We start from the raw sequence: 16503 nt of genomic DNA on the forward strand, positions 1-16503 counted from the left end.
AAACAATTTCTTGTATATGCTTTCTCTTTAATTGAAAAAAAATTTTTTTGGCGGGAGAGGGGGTGTTCGGTAGAATATCACATATCTAGAATTCAGAGGAGGATGGGGAAGCTCAGCCCTTCACCCAAGAATAACCCAGTAATGACACCTCTACGCGTGGGAAGTGTTTCCCTCCGCACAGAGAGGATCTGAGGCTGCACCCCAGTGGGATTCCCTGCTTGAGTTGGAAGGCCACTCAGATGCGTATCACAGCAAGAGTGCGGAAGGTTTCGCTGGTTTGAAATACCAGAAGGGAGAAACACGCCAAGTCGAAGGGGCTTCCCCCAGTTTGGAGGTAGAGGCTGTGCTACGCAAAAGGGTCTGAAGAGCCCGGGGACTGCCGTGGCTTGTGCCTTCCACTGAGGGTCTGACAGGGACACGATGCTGCCAGGCACCGGGTTTGAGTCACGGGAGCCGGCCCGGCCGTGCCCAGCGAGCCAGCACCAGACCCTGGCGTCCTCCATCTTCTCTCCTGAGCTCCCCCTGCTCCAGCTGCCTGAGCCACGGACCGCAGCACCACACACCCCCGCGGGGGGGGACGCCGCGCCCCATCCCCGCCCCCGGCCCCACCCCAGCCCCCCCGCGGGGGCCCTGACCCCACCGCCCGCGGGCACTGGCTGAGCTCCGAGGCGACGAGCCGGCCGCGGGGACGCCCGGGAGGGGTCCGGGCCACTGGGGGCGGCGGCGGCCGGGTCGGGGCTCCCCCCCCGCCCGCGCTCGCCGCGGCGGTGGTGCGTCCCGGAGGTTACCGGAAGTGGCCGCGCTCGGCGCTGCCATGTTGAGGAGCCGCCGCTGCCGCTGCCGCCGCCGCCGCCGCCGCCGCTTTGTTGTCGCCTCCTCCGGCTGAGGAGGCTCCCCGAGCGGGGGGAGTGGGGAGGAGGGGGGTCGGCCGCTGCAGCCATGGAGGCCAACTGGACCGCGTTTCTGTTCCAGGTACTGGGGGCCCCCCCGGGGGGGGACACGGGGGGGACAGGGGGGCCGGGCCCGGGGCTGGCGGGCGGGCGGGCGGGCGCTCCTCCTCCCCTCCCTCCCGGCTCCGCTCTCCGGCCCGGCCTTAATCCCCCTTTGTTTTTCCGCCCGCCCGCCCCGGCGGAGCGGGGCTGCTGAGGTGAAAGGAGGCGGCCTCACGGGGTGCGGGGGAGAGAGCAGGCCTCGGGGTGACCCCCGGGCCCCCCAAGCACACACACGCACACACCCTTCCCTCCCGCCCTGAAGGGGAAGGGAGGAGGCCGGTCGCTGTCACCACCCGCGGCCCAGAGAAAGGAGGGCGCCGGGCCGCTGGGTAGCGCGGTCCGCTCGGCCACGGCGCGCCGGGCCCGGGCCCGCACCGTGGGGTGAGGGGGGTCCCCAGGTCCTACTCACTTCCCCCCACTTCACCCATCTTTCGCTGGCTCTCCGTTCTTTTCACCTCCTCTTTTTGTGTGTGTGTTGACTTTCTGACACCCCCCCCCTCCCCGCACGTCCCCGCGAATAGCGGGTATCCCTGGGCTCCCCGCCACTCCCCCTTCCCGCCGTCCCCCTCACGTTTACCCAGTTGGGGGGTGTTGTAAATGTGTGTCCCCTCCCCAAACTTTTTCACTGGATTTACGTGTTTTCTTTCCCAAGCCTCTGCCGAGCCTTGGCAGCTGACACCCTCTCCCTCTGTCCAGCTCTCCCGCCGTCCCATTCAGCCCGGGGAATCCCCCGGCCGGGGAGGGGGGCGGGGGGGCCGGGACTCCGGGAGGCCCCACCTTCTCCCGGGGTGCGTTTCTCTCTCGTCCCACCTCTAGCGTTTCCTCCAACCAAGTGGGGGAGACAGCAAGTGGAGAGAGCAAACAAAGTCCGCTTACAAAGCCCCCAGATGAGTCATTCGTGGGGTGTTGGTCTTCACTTTTTGCAAGAAACTTGAAGGTGACCGTGGCGGATACGTTGGCAATCCTCTTGCTCGCCCGCTGGAGGTGGGGATCCCTATTTAGAAGACCTAGAACTTATTTTTCCCCCCGCTTCGTTTCTGTTTGCAAACGAAACAGTGGGCAGTAGTAATGAGCTCACGGGGAAACTTCGGAACCGGAGGAGGTTAGGAAGCTCGTCACTTTAAGTGCGTTCTTCCCGCCTCTCTCAGTTATTTTCCTTCTTTGAATAACTTCGTGAAATCCCAAACGCGTAGCTTGGGCACTTGAGACCTTTTGGCACTAACCAGGAACGGATGCAGAATTTTCAAAAAGAATCCTCCCAGCCACTGGACCCATCCCAGTGGAGTCAGTATAAGGAACTGGATAATTCAAACATTGCCTATTGTGTAGAGATGGTTTATTGTCTTAAGACATATTCTTTCGAATGTAATTTGATTTTCAAGTAATTGTTGGAATGTATTCGGGCTTCTTAAAATTGAACATACTTCTTAAAATTGAATATACTCAAAATTACGGAATTCGCTAACTTGGCCCTTATTGTGATATAGTATTGTTTTAACGTGCTTTGATGAGCTTAATAATGTGATAAGTCAACTTAAAAATAATTGGAAAAGAAATGATACATAACTAGCTTGCATCCAGGTTGGTGTAAAGGTGGCAAATACCCTCTAGAAAAAGCTTTCAAATGATCATTTTAAAATATGGGATTAATGGGCCACCGCAGTGATTTTTCACATGAGGAGTGATTTAGATTTACCATATTAAACATGCTCTCTCTTAATGGAAATTGAAAAAAAAGGGAGTTCTTTATGTAAAGGAAAATCCCATAACTAATTTTTGGAAAACAAGTTGAAAAATCTTTTGGAATAATTTTATTATTCTTTTCCTGGGGAAAGCAAATGCCAAGCATTTATTGATCAACTTTTTAATTAGATTTTATATTATTTAATTTTTTTCAGCTATTAAAATCTTTTTTTCCACCTGATGGAGAAGTGTGAAAGCTAATATTTGATCCTGGGCTTGGCAATGTGTGCAGTGAAAATTGTTGGAAAACTTATAATTTAGAGCCGAGGACAGTTGAATGGGTAAAGAGAATATTTCAGTCTTTTCTCTGGAAAGGTATGAATAGACTTACTCAGTTCCAGTTTTAAGTAATTTTCACTGGGGAAATGGAGAGTTAAACTCTCTCCTTTGTTTCCTGGAGCATCCTATTGAATTTATATTTTAAAACAACTTAATACCTGCTTGCTTTCCAAATAACCTGGTGGAAAGTGAAAGCCTTAGCTATTAAAATGTTTGATGGCTGATTCTCCTAACAGGACATTCAAGATATGACTCACTGATGCTAATTTCTTTCAGTACAAAATCTTTTACCCTCTGGCACTGGAGATTTCAGGGTGGCATATCCTACCATCCTGGGTGATGAAATAACATTTCTGTTTTGTTTTTTGCCAGCCCCAGAAAAAAGGAAAGCTTGGGCAGGGTTAAAAAAGCCTTGCAGTTGAAAGACATGGGAGATAAAATTAAAACTTTGGTTTGTTGATGCTAGTCAAATAAAAGTCTACCCAGAAGTTATATATTTTTAAAAATCACATAACTGAAGGCAGGCCATGGTTGTTATTTTACTCTGTCTCTCCCCCAGAGAACAAGTTGGGAAAACCCAGTTCCCCTCTTAGAAGGCTTCATATAGAAGTGTGGGGATCCTAGGAATCCTCAGAGAGTAATTCCCGTAGTGGTCGAGGCATTCTACAGCATTTCACCCGAGAAGCAGGGACCTGGTGTGACCCTCGTGTGAGAGTGAGCTTCAGCAATGCTGTAAAAATACTTTATGTTGCCACAGACATCTGAATCGGTAAAATGGCAGTAAGTGCTTTTAGTACTCCATTGAACTAATGGTTGTTTAGAATTGAAAAATGCCTCTAAACACTATAAGTCTGAACTTTGTCCGAAGATTTGCATTCCCTATTATCTGATCTGTCAGCCTTTGAAATTGTATATCTTGAGCTATCTTCAGCTATTAACCGTTTGTATACTGTATGGAAACTTGGGTGTCCTACAGCCAGGTTGGAAAGGGGGTAAGATTAGAGTCCAAATTCTGTAAAGTTTCTAAGACTCTGACAATTACAGGAGCTCCATAAGTTAAATTTAAAAGTGGACTGTAAATCAGTGTGAGCACTAAGTCCAGAAAGATATAAGTAAGCACACAATTTCTGTGAGTAATTCCAGGACTCAAAGGAAGATTCAGTCAGAATTATTAAATTGAAAGTGGTAACTCTGGATGTGACACCTCCTGATGATTTAGGGAAGTCTGGCTCTAGGCTTAACTGTTGTGCTGTTATCAAGTAAACATGGAGCTGTGTGTCTTACTCGTCAGGAGAGAAGCTCTGTGTGAGTGTGTCTGTCTGTCTCCATGTTTTTTTTCTCCTTAATGGAGTGAACTGTAGAACTTAAGATTATAGAGTAAGAAGGGTAAATAAGTGTCTAGTGTGTCTAAGATGATGGGATGGGCCCTTCCTAGGACATTGCATGCTTAAAATACTTGGAACTCTTACCTCTGAGTGCTTGTATCCTTTTAGGATTACAAAACTCAAGCATAGGGGCTCAGGCTCACTGTCAGGAGTTTCAAAAATAATGTTGATCAAGTCCAACATATTAGGAAGAACTATTTCAGGAATTTTTTTCCATCATTTCCTAAATGTTTATCAGTATGGAGGTATGGAGAATTTTGAAAGAATCAAAACCAAGAGAGTAACTACTCAAACACCAAGAACCTGATCCACAATGAAATTTTGGTTTCAGTGCAGCTAAAGAAAATTTCCAAACAGTGTCCTGCCCCCAGTTTTGGAGTGGAAAGGCACTTTATAACAGCAAATGTCCAGTACTTTAATGAGACCTACAACTGCTAGAAGAAGATGAAAATGAAAGGAATTTAAATTATTTATAGTTTGTTTTCTCTTAATAGTCTTAGTTTAGGGTTTGAACAGCTAGTGTTGCTAAAGGATGCAGACCTCTAGCGTAAGATTAAATGAACTGAGAAACAACTGACAGGTGTTTGCTGGGGGCTGTCTTCACAGGCGCCTTCCAGGTTGATTAACAGCAAGTTTCATTTCACCCAGAACTTTTAGTAGAGTTCAGTGAAAACTTGAAAAGTAAACTTAACAACTAGCATATGTATTCAGAGAACTAGAGTCCTTGTATTACTCAGCAACAGCCTCTTTCCTCAGTCACTAGGAGTTTCTGATGGCAAGGGAGAGACGTAGTGCTTTTCTTTTCGTAGGTAAAATAGACAAATAGATGATTACATGTCTATATGTGTATGTGTGTGAGTGTGTGGCTTGTGCATTACTGCAATAAGCTACTTATTGGAGTGTAATGTTTTTGACAAGTTATTTAAACTTGGTTTCAGCACTGACAGACTAGTTCAGACTCATTTCATCAGCCGGTGTGTCCCTTATGAACCACGGTGTTGTGTAGCTTAGTCAGCTGTTTGAAAGCAAGATCACTGTCCACAACTTATTTGCAAAAGTTTTGTGTCTGTGCAGTGATTTTAATGCTTTGTATTGGGAGCTCTGAGAGTAGCTAGGTGGTTGCTGGATCTCTGCTGCAGAGAGTAGCTTACAGGCTCCTTGATTGTTTCTTCTGGTCTCTGTTGTCTGAAGCATGTTGAATTTTGAAGGTCATTGTGAGAGGCTGAGTTTCTGAAGTGTAAATGTTTGGTTTTAGGCCCATGAAGCCTCCCATCACCAACAGCAGGCAGCACAGAACAGCTTGCTGCCCCTCCTGAGCTCTGCTGTGGAGCCCCCTGATCAGAAACCATTGCTTCCAATACCAATAACTCAGAAACCTCAGGCTGCTCCAGAAACATTAAAGGATGCCATTGGGATTAAAAAAGAAAAACCCAAAACTTCCTTTGTGTGCACTTACTGCAGTAAAGCTTTCAGGGACAGCTATCACCTGAGGCGCCACGAGTCCTGCCACACAGGCATCAAGTTGGTGTCCCGGCCAAAGAAAACCCCCACCACGGTGGTTCCCCTTATCTCCACCATCGCTGGGGACAGCAGCCGAACTTCGTTGGTCTCAACCATTGCAGGCATCTTGTCAACAGTCACTACATCTTCCTCGGGCACCAACCCCAGCAGCAGTGCCAGCACCACAGCTATGCCCGTGACCCAGTCTGTCAAGAAACCCAGTAAGCCTGTCAAGAAGAACCATGCTTGTGAGATGTGTGGGAAGGCCTTCCGAGATGTGTACCACCTCAATCGGCACAAGCTCTCCCATTCGGACGAAAAGCCCTTCGAGTGTCCTATTTGTAATCAGCGCTTCAAGAGGAAGGACCGGATGACTTACCATGTGAGGTCTCATGAAGGAGGCATCACCAAACCCTATACATGCAGTGTTTGTGGGAAAGGCTTCTCGAGGTACTGCATTTTGCTTTGCTTTTATTTTTGTTTTGTTTTTCATTATGGTATCAGGACAATCTCTGTGTGATCTAGAAGGTTTAAGTGAGAATAGATATGTGCAGGCCTGTGTTATTAGAGAAGATTGGTGACATAAAGTTTTACACCTCCAGGTCTAATTCCAGTTTGGTGTGGTTGACAAGTGGTGACATAGGGATTAACTTATTTAAGAAGTGCCTTGGTGGACTCAGGCCTTCATTCAGCATATCAGTACTTCTTATCACTGCAAAACCATTAGTTTTCAATTCATTTGGGTGACTAGACATGAGGTTCACTGTACAGATCAAAGAAGCGTATCCTGGAAGTTGGGATGACCTTGGATACTTCTAAAACTTTTAAGAGAGCTTTTTTCCCCCATTTTTTTGTGGTTACTAACATTTCACAAATTTTCATTTTTAAAGGCTTTTAAAGTTAATATATTAGCAGTTGTCTCTGGCAAGTGTTAGGACTAAACTTTGGGTATTTTGTAACTGTAAAGAATCAAGACCTCATATGATTTGGTGTTGACTAGGAGAGAAAATTAACAGGTAAAGGACTAAGACTTTTGTTTATGGTAAGAGAGGTAAGGAGGCTTGCACTGGGGGGTGGGGGAGTTGGTAATTCTGCTAGTTTTCTTTAAAAATGTCCCCCACCCATATCTGCCAAGCATGTAAACATCACAGTAAGTAGCATTTCTCTATGTGTTTTCCATTACATCTTCTGTTGAAACTCTCTCTTTCACAGGCCTGACCACTTAAGCTGTCACGTAAAACATGTCCATTCAACAGAAAGACCCTTCAAATGCCAAGTAAGAGTTAAAATGACTTATCCTTAGTGTAGCACTTAATGCACATTATCCAGAAGGTCTGAGCCGATCAAATCTCACCTTTCTTGAATAGTCTTAAAATCACTGACTTGAGTAAATGTGGTCCATTTGAATTTTGGTTTTGTGAAATATAAATGACAGCTTCTGTCTCTGTGAGGCATGATCATTTAAAAATGTAAATGTTTTTTGTTAAGCTACATTTCCTTTTCCCTGGGCAACAGTATTTATTGTTATAAGAAAAAAATTTATTGTCTTACAGAGATCATTGTGTATTTGAAATGAATAAATGAAGTGCTTTAAATTAATTCCTGGGCTGATGGTTGAGGTTGTTTAAATTGTAATCGAAGAAAATATGAATTTTTCCCCAAATGTTACCCCTCACTGCCTGCTATTGCCAAATTGGAGCATTTTCTAATGACATAAGTTGTGGTAATAGAAAGGTTAAGAATATTGCTAAATGAAATGACTGTGTTAGGTGTCAGTAATTCTGGTTTTTTGCTGGAAGTCTTTTTGTGCTCCTTTCAGTTAAATTTGTTAATGACTGATTTTATTAAGTAAGTGATTTGAATTCTGAGAAAAATCCAATTGGAGGAAGGAAGCTAGTGTCATTGAGTGAGTACCTGCTATGAGGCCTTGGGCCAGGTTCTTAATCCACCAGTAATTTTGTGAGGTAGGTATTATCTTCATTTTACAGGTGAAATAAATTCAGATAGGTAACTTGCTAAGTATTATACTGTTTAGTGAATCGGGGAGCTGGATTTAAATCCAAGTTTAACTGACTCCACAGCTCACATCTTTTCACTACTCTTGATATTTTTTTCTTCCGCTCAAAGTGTAAGAGTCCAAAATTCACCAGGTACTTTATTATGAGTACAGTTGTAGGTAACACATGCTATTAAAACTCAGCTAGCTCAGTCTGCTTACTGACATGGGTAGGGTAATACCTAGAATATAACGTACTTTAAAATGAGTAGAACAGGATAGTCTATATTTAAAAAAAGTTTTCCTCCCTCATGCAGACGTGCACTGCTGCCTTTGCCACCAAAGACAGACTGCGGACACACATGGTTCGCCACGAAGGCAAGGTATCCTGTAACATCTGTGGGAAGCTCCTGAGCGCAGCATACATCACCAGCCACTTAAAGACACATGGGCAGAGCCAAAGTATCAACTGTAATACATGTAAACAAGGCATCAGTAAAAGTAGGTGACACTTCAAATTGTATTCTTTTGCGTTTCAGATTGATGGAATCTAGATTTTTTTTATAACATATTGAAGATATTTTCACTTGCGTTCTCAGGACTGTATTAATGTTGATCTTATTTGTTTCCTCCTGTTACTAAAGTATGCAAATACGCATGAATGGAGAGTGTATGTTAGTGTTGGAAATACACTTCATATGCATGTATTCAGACAACACTGAATTTTGCTTTTAATCCTGTGCTGTCTACTGATAACACCCATGTTAGAAGAACAGTTTCCCTGCAGCTGTTTTTCAGTGTGTCCCTTCTTCTATGGGGTTTGAATAAAAAGCGTTAGTGTGTCAGAATTGTGGCAGCAGAAGCTGTACTAGGAAGCTACATCTTATGTCAGGCAATTTTAACTGTTTTTATTTAATGTTAGTAAGATTCTTAAGCACGAGTGCCTCCTAACTCCTGATTGTATTAATAACATGTTCTTAATAACCTAAAGATAAAAGCAGTGTTAAACAATTTTACTTTTCAAATCCAAATCTATAGAGAAAAGGGATATCGTATCCATTTGAATGTTTAAAAGCTTTGCTTACCTTAAATTGAGAGTTGAAGATAGAATATTCCAGGGACTTGTGGCTAAAATTCAATACTTGCATTTATGCAGACTTTTTCTTTAAGATCTCCCTAACCACCAGAAGAAAGTGTTTTCCTAATTCTGTATTCTGTTATATATGTACTTTATGCAGCAGAAACGTCAAATTCTCAAAATAGGTGGCCAAAAGTGAATGGGAAAGAATGGTTAATGTGTTTTAATCTCATTCGTTTTTGCTTCTTTGTAAGTACATTGGGTTTATTATTTAGCATGTCAAACTTTTTTAACTTTACAAAAGTGTACTTGTACATCGTTGTGGTCAGGTAACTACGTAGATTGGATATTTTGATGAGCGTTAATTATTCCATGCTAATATTATCCCAGTTCCATTCTAAAAGATGCTTGCTTTTTAATGTAGCAAAGAATTCTTCTATGTTGATTTTCCCTAGCTCTTTAGATTTTTTAAATTAATTTATTTATTTTGACCAGTGGAGACACAAAAGATGTACTGTAGTGAAAACTATCCAGTCAGGTGATAAAGATCATAGAGGCATGAGGAGTCAAAGTATCTAAGTTTCGGATTTTGAAAACATAGCCACACTTTTTCAAGGTAAAATTAGTGTTTCTGGTGTGTCTCTGGAGTAGCGTGCATGAGTGAAGAGACCAGCAACCAGAAGCAGCAGCAGCAGCAGCAGCAGCAACAACAACAACACGTGACAAGCTGGCCAGGGAAGCAGGTAGAGACGTTGAGACTCTGGGAAGAAGCTGTCAAAGCAAGAAAGAAAGGTAAGAAGGGGCGCCCAGTGCTCATAGTATGGCTAGAGAAGTGTTTTCATCTAGTCTGCCAAGTAACAAAATAAAACAGCCAAACTTAGAGAATTCAGCTTTATGGAAACACTTTATGGAGATGCTATATGCTGGGAAATATCTGGTAAAGGTAAGTTATTAGCAACAAAGCTGCGAAGCTTTCAGAGAAGTTTTTTTAAAAGGAAATAAAAATTCTCAGTATTTCTTGTCATGTTCTTTCTTTTGATTTACTTTTTGTTACAAATTTGGAGCCAAATTTGATCCTTTGCTGTGTACGCTCAGAGTTCCTTATTTTGTCAACTTCCATGCATTAAAGGCTCCTTTTTTTTCTCTCTAAAACACTCCCACTCTTAAAGGTAGATGAAATATCCTTGTGTGTACATAAGTTCACAGCTGTGCTATTTTCTGTTCTTTAGTGTTCTTTCTGAATTGTATTAGTGATTACATATTTCAGATTCTGTAATGCTGATGTCTTTTCTCTCGGTCTCACCCTTAATCTCATCCAGTCTGTCACTGGGGCTAGCATTAGCTTAACACGTATGTACTTCAGGTGTTAATGACTTCACCATAATTGTTACTAAAATTGAGGATGGTTTGCTTTTCTCTCATACGTATCTTACAAAGAAGCAGTTGGGTATCAATTTTCAATATAACTTTTTAACTTAGTAGTTGTAGCTTTGGCTTCTGGACTGTTGTGCAGCCATTTCATTTAAATCATTTTGTCAGTGTATCATCAGCCACAGGACAGATTCCTAAATTCCTTTTTTCCTTTCCTGCGCTTGTCATGTCTTACTGTTTTATTTTAAATTCATAAGGAATCCCCTGCACCGTAGGCTCTGTTGTAATTCCTTTGCTGTGTAGTTTCTTCAATCCTTTGCTTTCATGTAGTGCAGGTATTCCTTCCTCAGATCCCTTCTAAACATCCTGTACTTGGAAAAAGATAAAAGGAATAGCTTTTTCATACATCTACTGGCATTGGAGGAAAAGAATGCAGCTGTTCAGATAGGCTTTCCACTTTGCCTCAGGTGCTGCTTATTCCTGTCTTCCAAATGAATATTTGTCATTATTTTGATAAAATGTTTTGTGATAGGAGAAGGGGTGGAGAATGGTGGGTGGGGGAGAAAAATCTATATATGTGTATATGCTGTGATAATTGCATAGTGGGTTGAAAGTATATTATGAAGGATATTTTACTCAGATAAGAAGTAAGAGTAAAAGTGTTTAAGTTACAGAAAAGGATAGGGTTAGATTAAAAAGAAAACGTGGGAGGGGAGGTGGGGAGATGGCACATGGGGGAGTGAAAACTCACTTGGTGAACACAGGAAGAGAGTATTTTTAGCAATGCTACCGTCACCTCAGAAGTGAGTTGGTTTTCTCCCTCGTTCTCTCTCTTTTCTGCACTCTTCTGTTTGGTATTGTATCTCAGTGCGCTTGCACAGTAAGACTCAGTTGTTTAGCTCATCTTCTGATCTCCGTGAAACAAAATGCTATTGTTTTCCCATTTGTAGCATGAATCTCTTTGGCAACAACCACCGATGTTAGAAACTTCTGTGTTCATGTTAGTAAATGTCACATTTTGGGGGAGAAGAGACTCCTGACCTGAAAACGTGAACTTGAATCAGCACATTCCTTTTAAATATTGAGCTTAAATAAGATAAGTTTCCAAACCTGGGTGACAATCAGAACATCAACTCAGGCGCTTTTTAGATATATAGATTGCCCAGGTTCCATCTAAATCTCAAGGTTGAATTTCCTGGGAAGCAATTTTTTTCCAAAAAATCTCCCTAGATAAATGATTTCGATCATCAGCCAGGTTTGGGAATGCCTGCTGTGGAGTATGGAGCAATGCCAAGGTTACATCATGCTGATCAAGGAGGGGCTGCTCATTGACTCAAGGTTCCACAGGAGGGATTTGACCACATGTGGCACGCAGGCAGACCTCCATCTTAGTCTCAAATGGGTTTCTCCGTTTTGACAGCCAAGTCACAGCCAGCACCCCCATCTGTCTTCTTACTGCTCTTTTCTGACACACCAGCAGGTGGTGCTGAGTCTTGTTGAGGGGTGGGGTAAGGGGTGTCACCCGGAGGGAAGTTTTCCTTAAGAAGTGCCCAGGCTTTGCTGATAACAGTCCCCCAACTGACTGCAGGTTCTCCTAGCCTGGCTAGTTCCCCTTTGGTAGTGTGTGTAATGTGTACAGTTAAATGACAGTAGGCATAAAGTAGGTGATTATGTTAGCCTCAGAAAGAGAAAAAGAAATGGGAGTGGGGAGGAGAACCTACTGAGGGATACTTGTTCTTTCTTAGCATCGTTAAGAAACAACCAGAAACAACAGGATTATTTAACTAAAATGATAAACAGATGATATTAAAATAGCTGTTTATCCATCCCTACTTAATGGATTTTTAAAACCTTAACAGAATGTGGCTTCACCTCTGAGAAGGCTTTAGAGTACTAGCATCAAGGACACACACCTCTCTCTGCTAGTTACAGTGTGCCTTATGAGAAGATTTTTCTGATTATCTGTTAGTATGTAACCATTGGCCCAGCTCTGTGTAAATAAGCTCTTCTAGCCTGGCCTGCCGGTGCTGGGCTCTTCCCCGGAAAGTCTTTAGAACTCAGAGGAACTACATGATATGGTAGTAAGAATACTTAGCCCTGCTTGATGGCTCTGCTCCCCCAGAGTGCCTTGCAGAAATTACCTGATCTTTCAGCATCAGTGTGAGGTAGGTGAGTAAATCTAAACTCAAAACCAAAAGCACCAAGGCTAATAAGCCAGTTGCCTCAGTCCTTGTGGAAAGCACAGCATCAGAAAAGAGATCTGCTCTCACGCTGGGATTCCTGGCCCCCAGTCTTGTGCTCAGAAGGATCCTCCTTTCCTGTTGACCACAGGGTAGAAAACTGTAATTTAGTTTATTAAATGTTTGTCCTTTTTAATTAAAAGAAGTTAATTCAGAAACTGAATTGTGTTCACTGTTTTGAGAGTCTAAAGGCCCTTTTGTCTTCTTATTTTAGAAGCTGCTAACCTGTGCCAAACCTCCACGGCTGCTACGACACCTGTGACTCTCACTACTCCATTCAATATAACGTCCTCTGTGTCGTCTGGGACTATGTCAAACCCAGTCACAGTGGCAGCTGCAATGAGCATGAGAAGTCCAGTAAATGTTTCAAGTGCAGTTAACATAACCAGCCCAATGAACATAGGGCACCCTGTAACTATAACCAGTCCATTATCCATGACCTCTCCTTTAACACTCACTACCCCAGTCAACCTCCCCACCCCCGTCACTGCCCCAGTGAATATAGCACACCCTGTCACGATCACGTCTCCAATGAACCTGCCCACGCCTATGACATTAGCTGCCCCTCTCAATATAGCAATGAGGCCTGTAGAGAGCATGCCTTTCTTACCCCAAGCTTTGCCTACGTCACCACCTTGGTAAACAGTATTATAAAATTAAAATATGGGTTAAAGTAAATATTTACCAGCAACTTACTTTTAGTTTATTAAAGCAGAAAGTAAACCATGAAATTGGGAGATTTTATTACATTAGTTAATAATAGTGTAGTAGCATTTTCTCCAATTTGGCTGAGATTGTTCAAAGTAGGGTGTGTATGTCACTTATCACTGGACCACTTTAGTTTAATCAGAAATTCCTTTTAGCTGACAGCATTGCTTAAACAGGATAGTAGTTGGCAAGATGAAATGCCAGAATTAAAACCAATCATAAAAAAGTAAAACCCATTTCAAAATTAAAAAGCAGCATTACTGTTTCTAATCCCAAGAAATCATTTTATTCTAAACACTAGCAGAACTCTTCTCCCCGTATATACAGGGTGGATGGCTGATTTTAACCTGAAGTTCTAAATCCACGGATTGAGAGCTAGTGTAGAAGTATCTGTGTTTATTGTTTTTATGAGTAAATACATGCATTGTCATAATAAAATGCATTTCAGAGAATATGCATTTTACCTTTGGGAATATGTTAATTTCAGGCAGCATTCCCTATGGGAAAGGTGATACCAGCTCTGATATGCAAAGCATATGATAATTTATCATTCTAACTTCAACATATAATAGGGATTGTGACCTGATATTTGGAGATGTAAATATTGCTCAGCATACTAATCCTGATGGAATATAGCATTGTAGTTGACTTTTTTAAAAAATTAAAAAAAAAAAAAAAAAAAACCAAAATATACACATTGTGTTTTGGTAAGAAAAGGCCGCAGCTGACAGAGAAGTCAAGTGTGCGGACAGGCAGACTCCTAACAAACGGAGGCCAATAGGACTCCTATTAAGGGGTCAAGGAGTACTTTGGAACAGTTAAAATATATTGCTTTAAATTGGAAGACGCTGGAGGCACTGGGATGTGATATGCCCCTCTCTCTCCCAATCAGAGCCTGTTGATGTTTCAACAGGGGAAAATGTGTTAGTTGCTCACTAGAGTTTATGTCTTATATTAAATTGTATACAGTTTTTATTCTAACCACTAACTAGGTAGTATGCCCCTTCAGAACAAGCAGAGTGTATCTTTTTTTTTTTAATTTCTCCTTCCATTTCTTAAGTATTGTGCAGATTTGTTCAACTTTGTAAATATGGACATCACTTTTTTTTTCTTTGAGAAAACACTTGTATCAGCTTTGTGGGGTTTTCAGGGATACAGCTGTCTGCACTCCCTGTAGAAACTCAGCAATGATTGTGCATGTTAAGACATGTGCGTTTTGTTTCTTAGCAGGATGTTTTATCTCTGTACATAAAGTAGAAACCAAAAGCTAGGGAGACAGATACTCTTTACACCATCATGCCACACATTTATGTTTTTAAAGCATCGTGTTTTTAAAAAAAGTTACTTAAACCAAGACGCTGTGATTTTTTTTAAGTTGCAATATGTTTTTGGTTTTTTTCCTTTTTCAATCTTGCAGTTAAGAGAAATGGACATTAGTTGTGTTAATCTTGCAGAATGTGTGCAGGACTGACTATCAAACTGGATGACTTCCATTTATACCCCACTATGTCAGTTCAAGCATCAAAATACCTTGCATCTGAGGCAGACTTCCTACATCAGGGACAGGTTCTGTGTGTCATTATACAAAACAGTTCGAGGGGGTTGAACTACGTAGTAAAAAAAATAAAATAAATAGTACTTAGTGTAAAATAATTTTATAAATGATCTTTTGTACTTTAGGACATTAAATTGTACAACTTTTGTATATATAAAAGCTTAGGAACTTTCTGTTTAGCAGGAAGGCAACACATTCCTACACTTTTAATGTATATGTTTGTTATAATGTCCATGTAAACATGCCCTATGTTTGTGCCTTTTAATTAGTTTGTCTCAATAAACAAAATGTAGAGAAAAATATGTAGCTATGACTTTGTTACAACTGTTCCTACCCACAGTACCAAGATGGTTTGTTTTTAATATGTAGAGCATTATGTGTGGACTACTGGAAGGACTCGTGTAGGGAAGGCCCATGCGTGGCCCTGCTGAGGCCTGGATTGGGCAGGTAGTGTCCACATTTGGAGAAAGCCCACATTTCCTGGCATGCAGCCCCAGGACCGGGTTCTGGCTCTGCCTGCTGGGACCTGCCGTCTCTCTCGGGCTCGGCTGGCAATCACAGTCCTCCGTGATTGCCCACAGCCCAGGCTTCCTCCACAATGGCCCAAGGGGCAGTCCTCAGTGGGGGCAGGTGTGGACCCTACCCCCAGGTTAGAGTGTGGTCGTCAGAACCCTGAAAGTATTAGTTCTTTAAAAAAAAAAAGATATATACTAGAAATGATTGCTTTATCAGTTCATTGTATAATAAACAGGAGTGAGACTTCATTGTATGACTTCAGTTAAAATGCTATTTTGTATGCATTCTTTATTCACTTAAGCTTGTCTGCAATAATAAAGCCACGTCGTGTCTTCTTTTGGGAGGGAGAGAGTTGGCAGGACGGGGGTGGCAGTGGGCCACTGAAAGCGGGGGCCGAGTAGGTTGTGGTGTGAAATTCTCCTGTCTTGGAACTGGAATTGAGTTTTGATGCTGATGAACTGATTCAACCAAGTGTTGAAGGCACGACAGCCACCGCTCACAAAAAAAGCAGAGAGTTTGTTTTTCTCTTCTGGTTGTAACCTGGTTGAGAGCTTCCCCTTTATCAGATTGGCAGCTAAAACAGTTGTATTAGATAATCCTCAAATCTGACATCCAGCCTGTTATGCTCTAGGGCTCGCTGCTTGGCCTGCATTTGCCTTTTATTGTGTATCCATTTCCCTCCTAAGGTGTGCTCCTAAACGAAGGTTTCTATGTAAGCAGATGGATGATTTTTCCTGTCAATACCAGCACTGTATTACTAACATGCAAAAACTGCAGATTTATTTTGACAAATTAAAGTTAACCGGTCACAAATGTTATGATGGATTGCTTAATACCTCAGAAGCTTCACCAGTTCACCATGATGATAGGGAAATTTTTGAAGCACTGCTTCTCCAGGTGTACACAGCTTGATACTGGGCTGGAGAGAGAGAGAGAGGGACTAATGTCAGGCTAGGTTGACCACTGAGAAGGGAGGGTGGAAATGCACCAGAAATGTGACCAGGAAGGGAAGTCCCTCCGCCAGTCAGCTTGAGTAAAGCTTAGAGGAGATGAGTTTAAAACATTTCTTCTCATGCTCTAAACCCAGTGTCTTTACTTGGAAAGGGTTTTAGGCTGGGTCGCCTGTCCATTTGTGTTCAA

The 16503-nt window shown here is 42.6% G+C and overlaps 1 protein-coding gene across 6 annotated transcripts; it reads left to right on the plus strand.

The window, feature by feature from the left end:
• The first annotated feature begins 662 nt into the window (after positions 1 to 662).
• Positions 663 to 15147, plus strand: VEZF1 (vascular endothelial zinc finger 1). 6 transcript variants are annotated; one of them, XM_057716169.1, is made up of 7 exons: positions 663 to 972; positions 3574 to 3794; positions 5655 to 6349; positions 7112 to 7175; positions 8195 to 8396; positions 9622 to 9765; positions 12799 to 15147. In XM_057716169.1, the coding sequence occupies exons 2-7, from the start codon at positions 3789 to 3791 to the stop codon at positions 13224 to 13226; spliced, it is 1539 nt and encodes a 512-aa protein (XP_057572152.1). In that variant the 5' UTR covers positions 663 to 972; positions 3574 to 3788; the 3' UTR covers positions 13227 to 15147. The 6 variants fall into 6 exon arrangements, with proteins under 6 accessions (XP_057572152.1, XP_057572148.1, XP_057572149.1 ...); XM_057716171.1 differs by having other exon boundaries at positions 667 to 972; positions 8213 to 8396; positions 9625 to 9765; XM_057716165.1 differs by lacking the exon at positions 3574 to 3794.
• The last annotated feature ends 1356 nt before the right edge of the window (positions 15148 to 16503 follow it).

The sequence above is a fragment of the Hippopotamus amphibius genome, chromosome 17 (assembly GCF_030028045.1).
Source record: "Hippopotamus amphibius kiboko isolate mHipAmp2 chromosome 17, mHipAmp2.hap2, whole genome shotgun sequence".
In the NCBI taxonomy this organism is placed as follows: Eukaryota; Metazoa; Chordata; class Mammalia; order Artiodactyla; family Hippopotamidae; genus Hippopotamus; species Hippopotamus amphibius.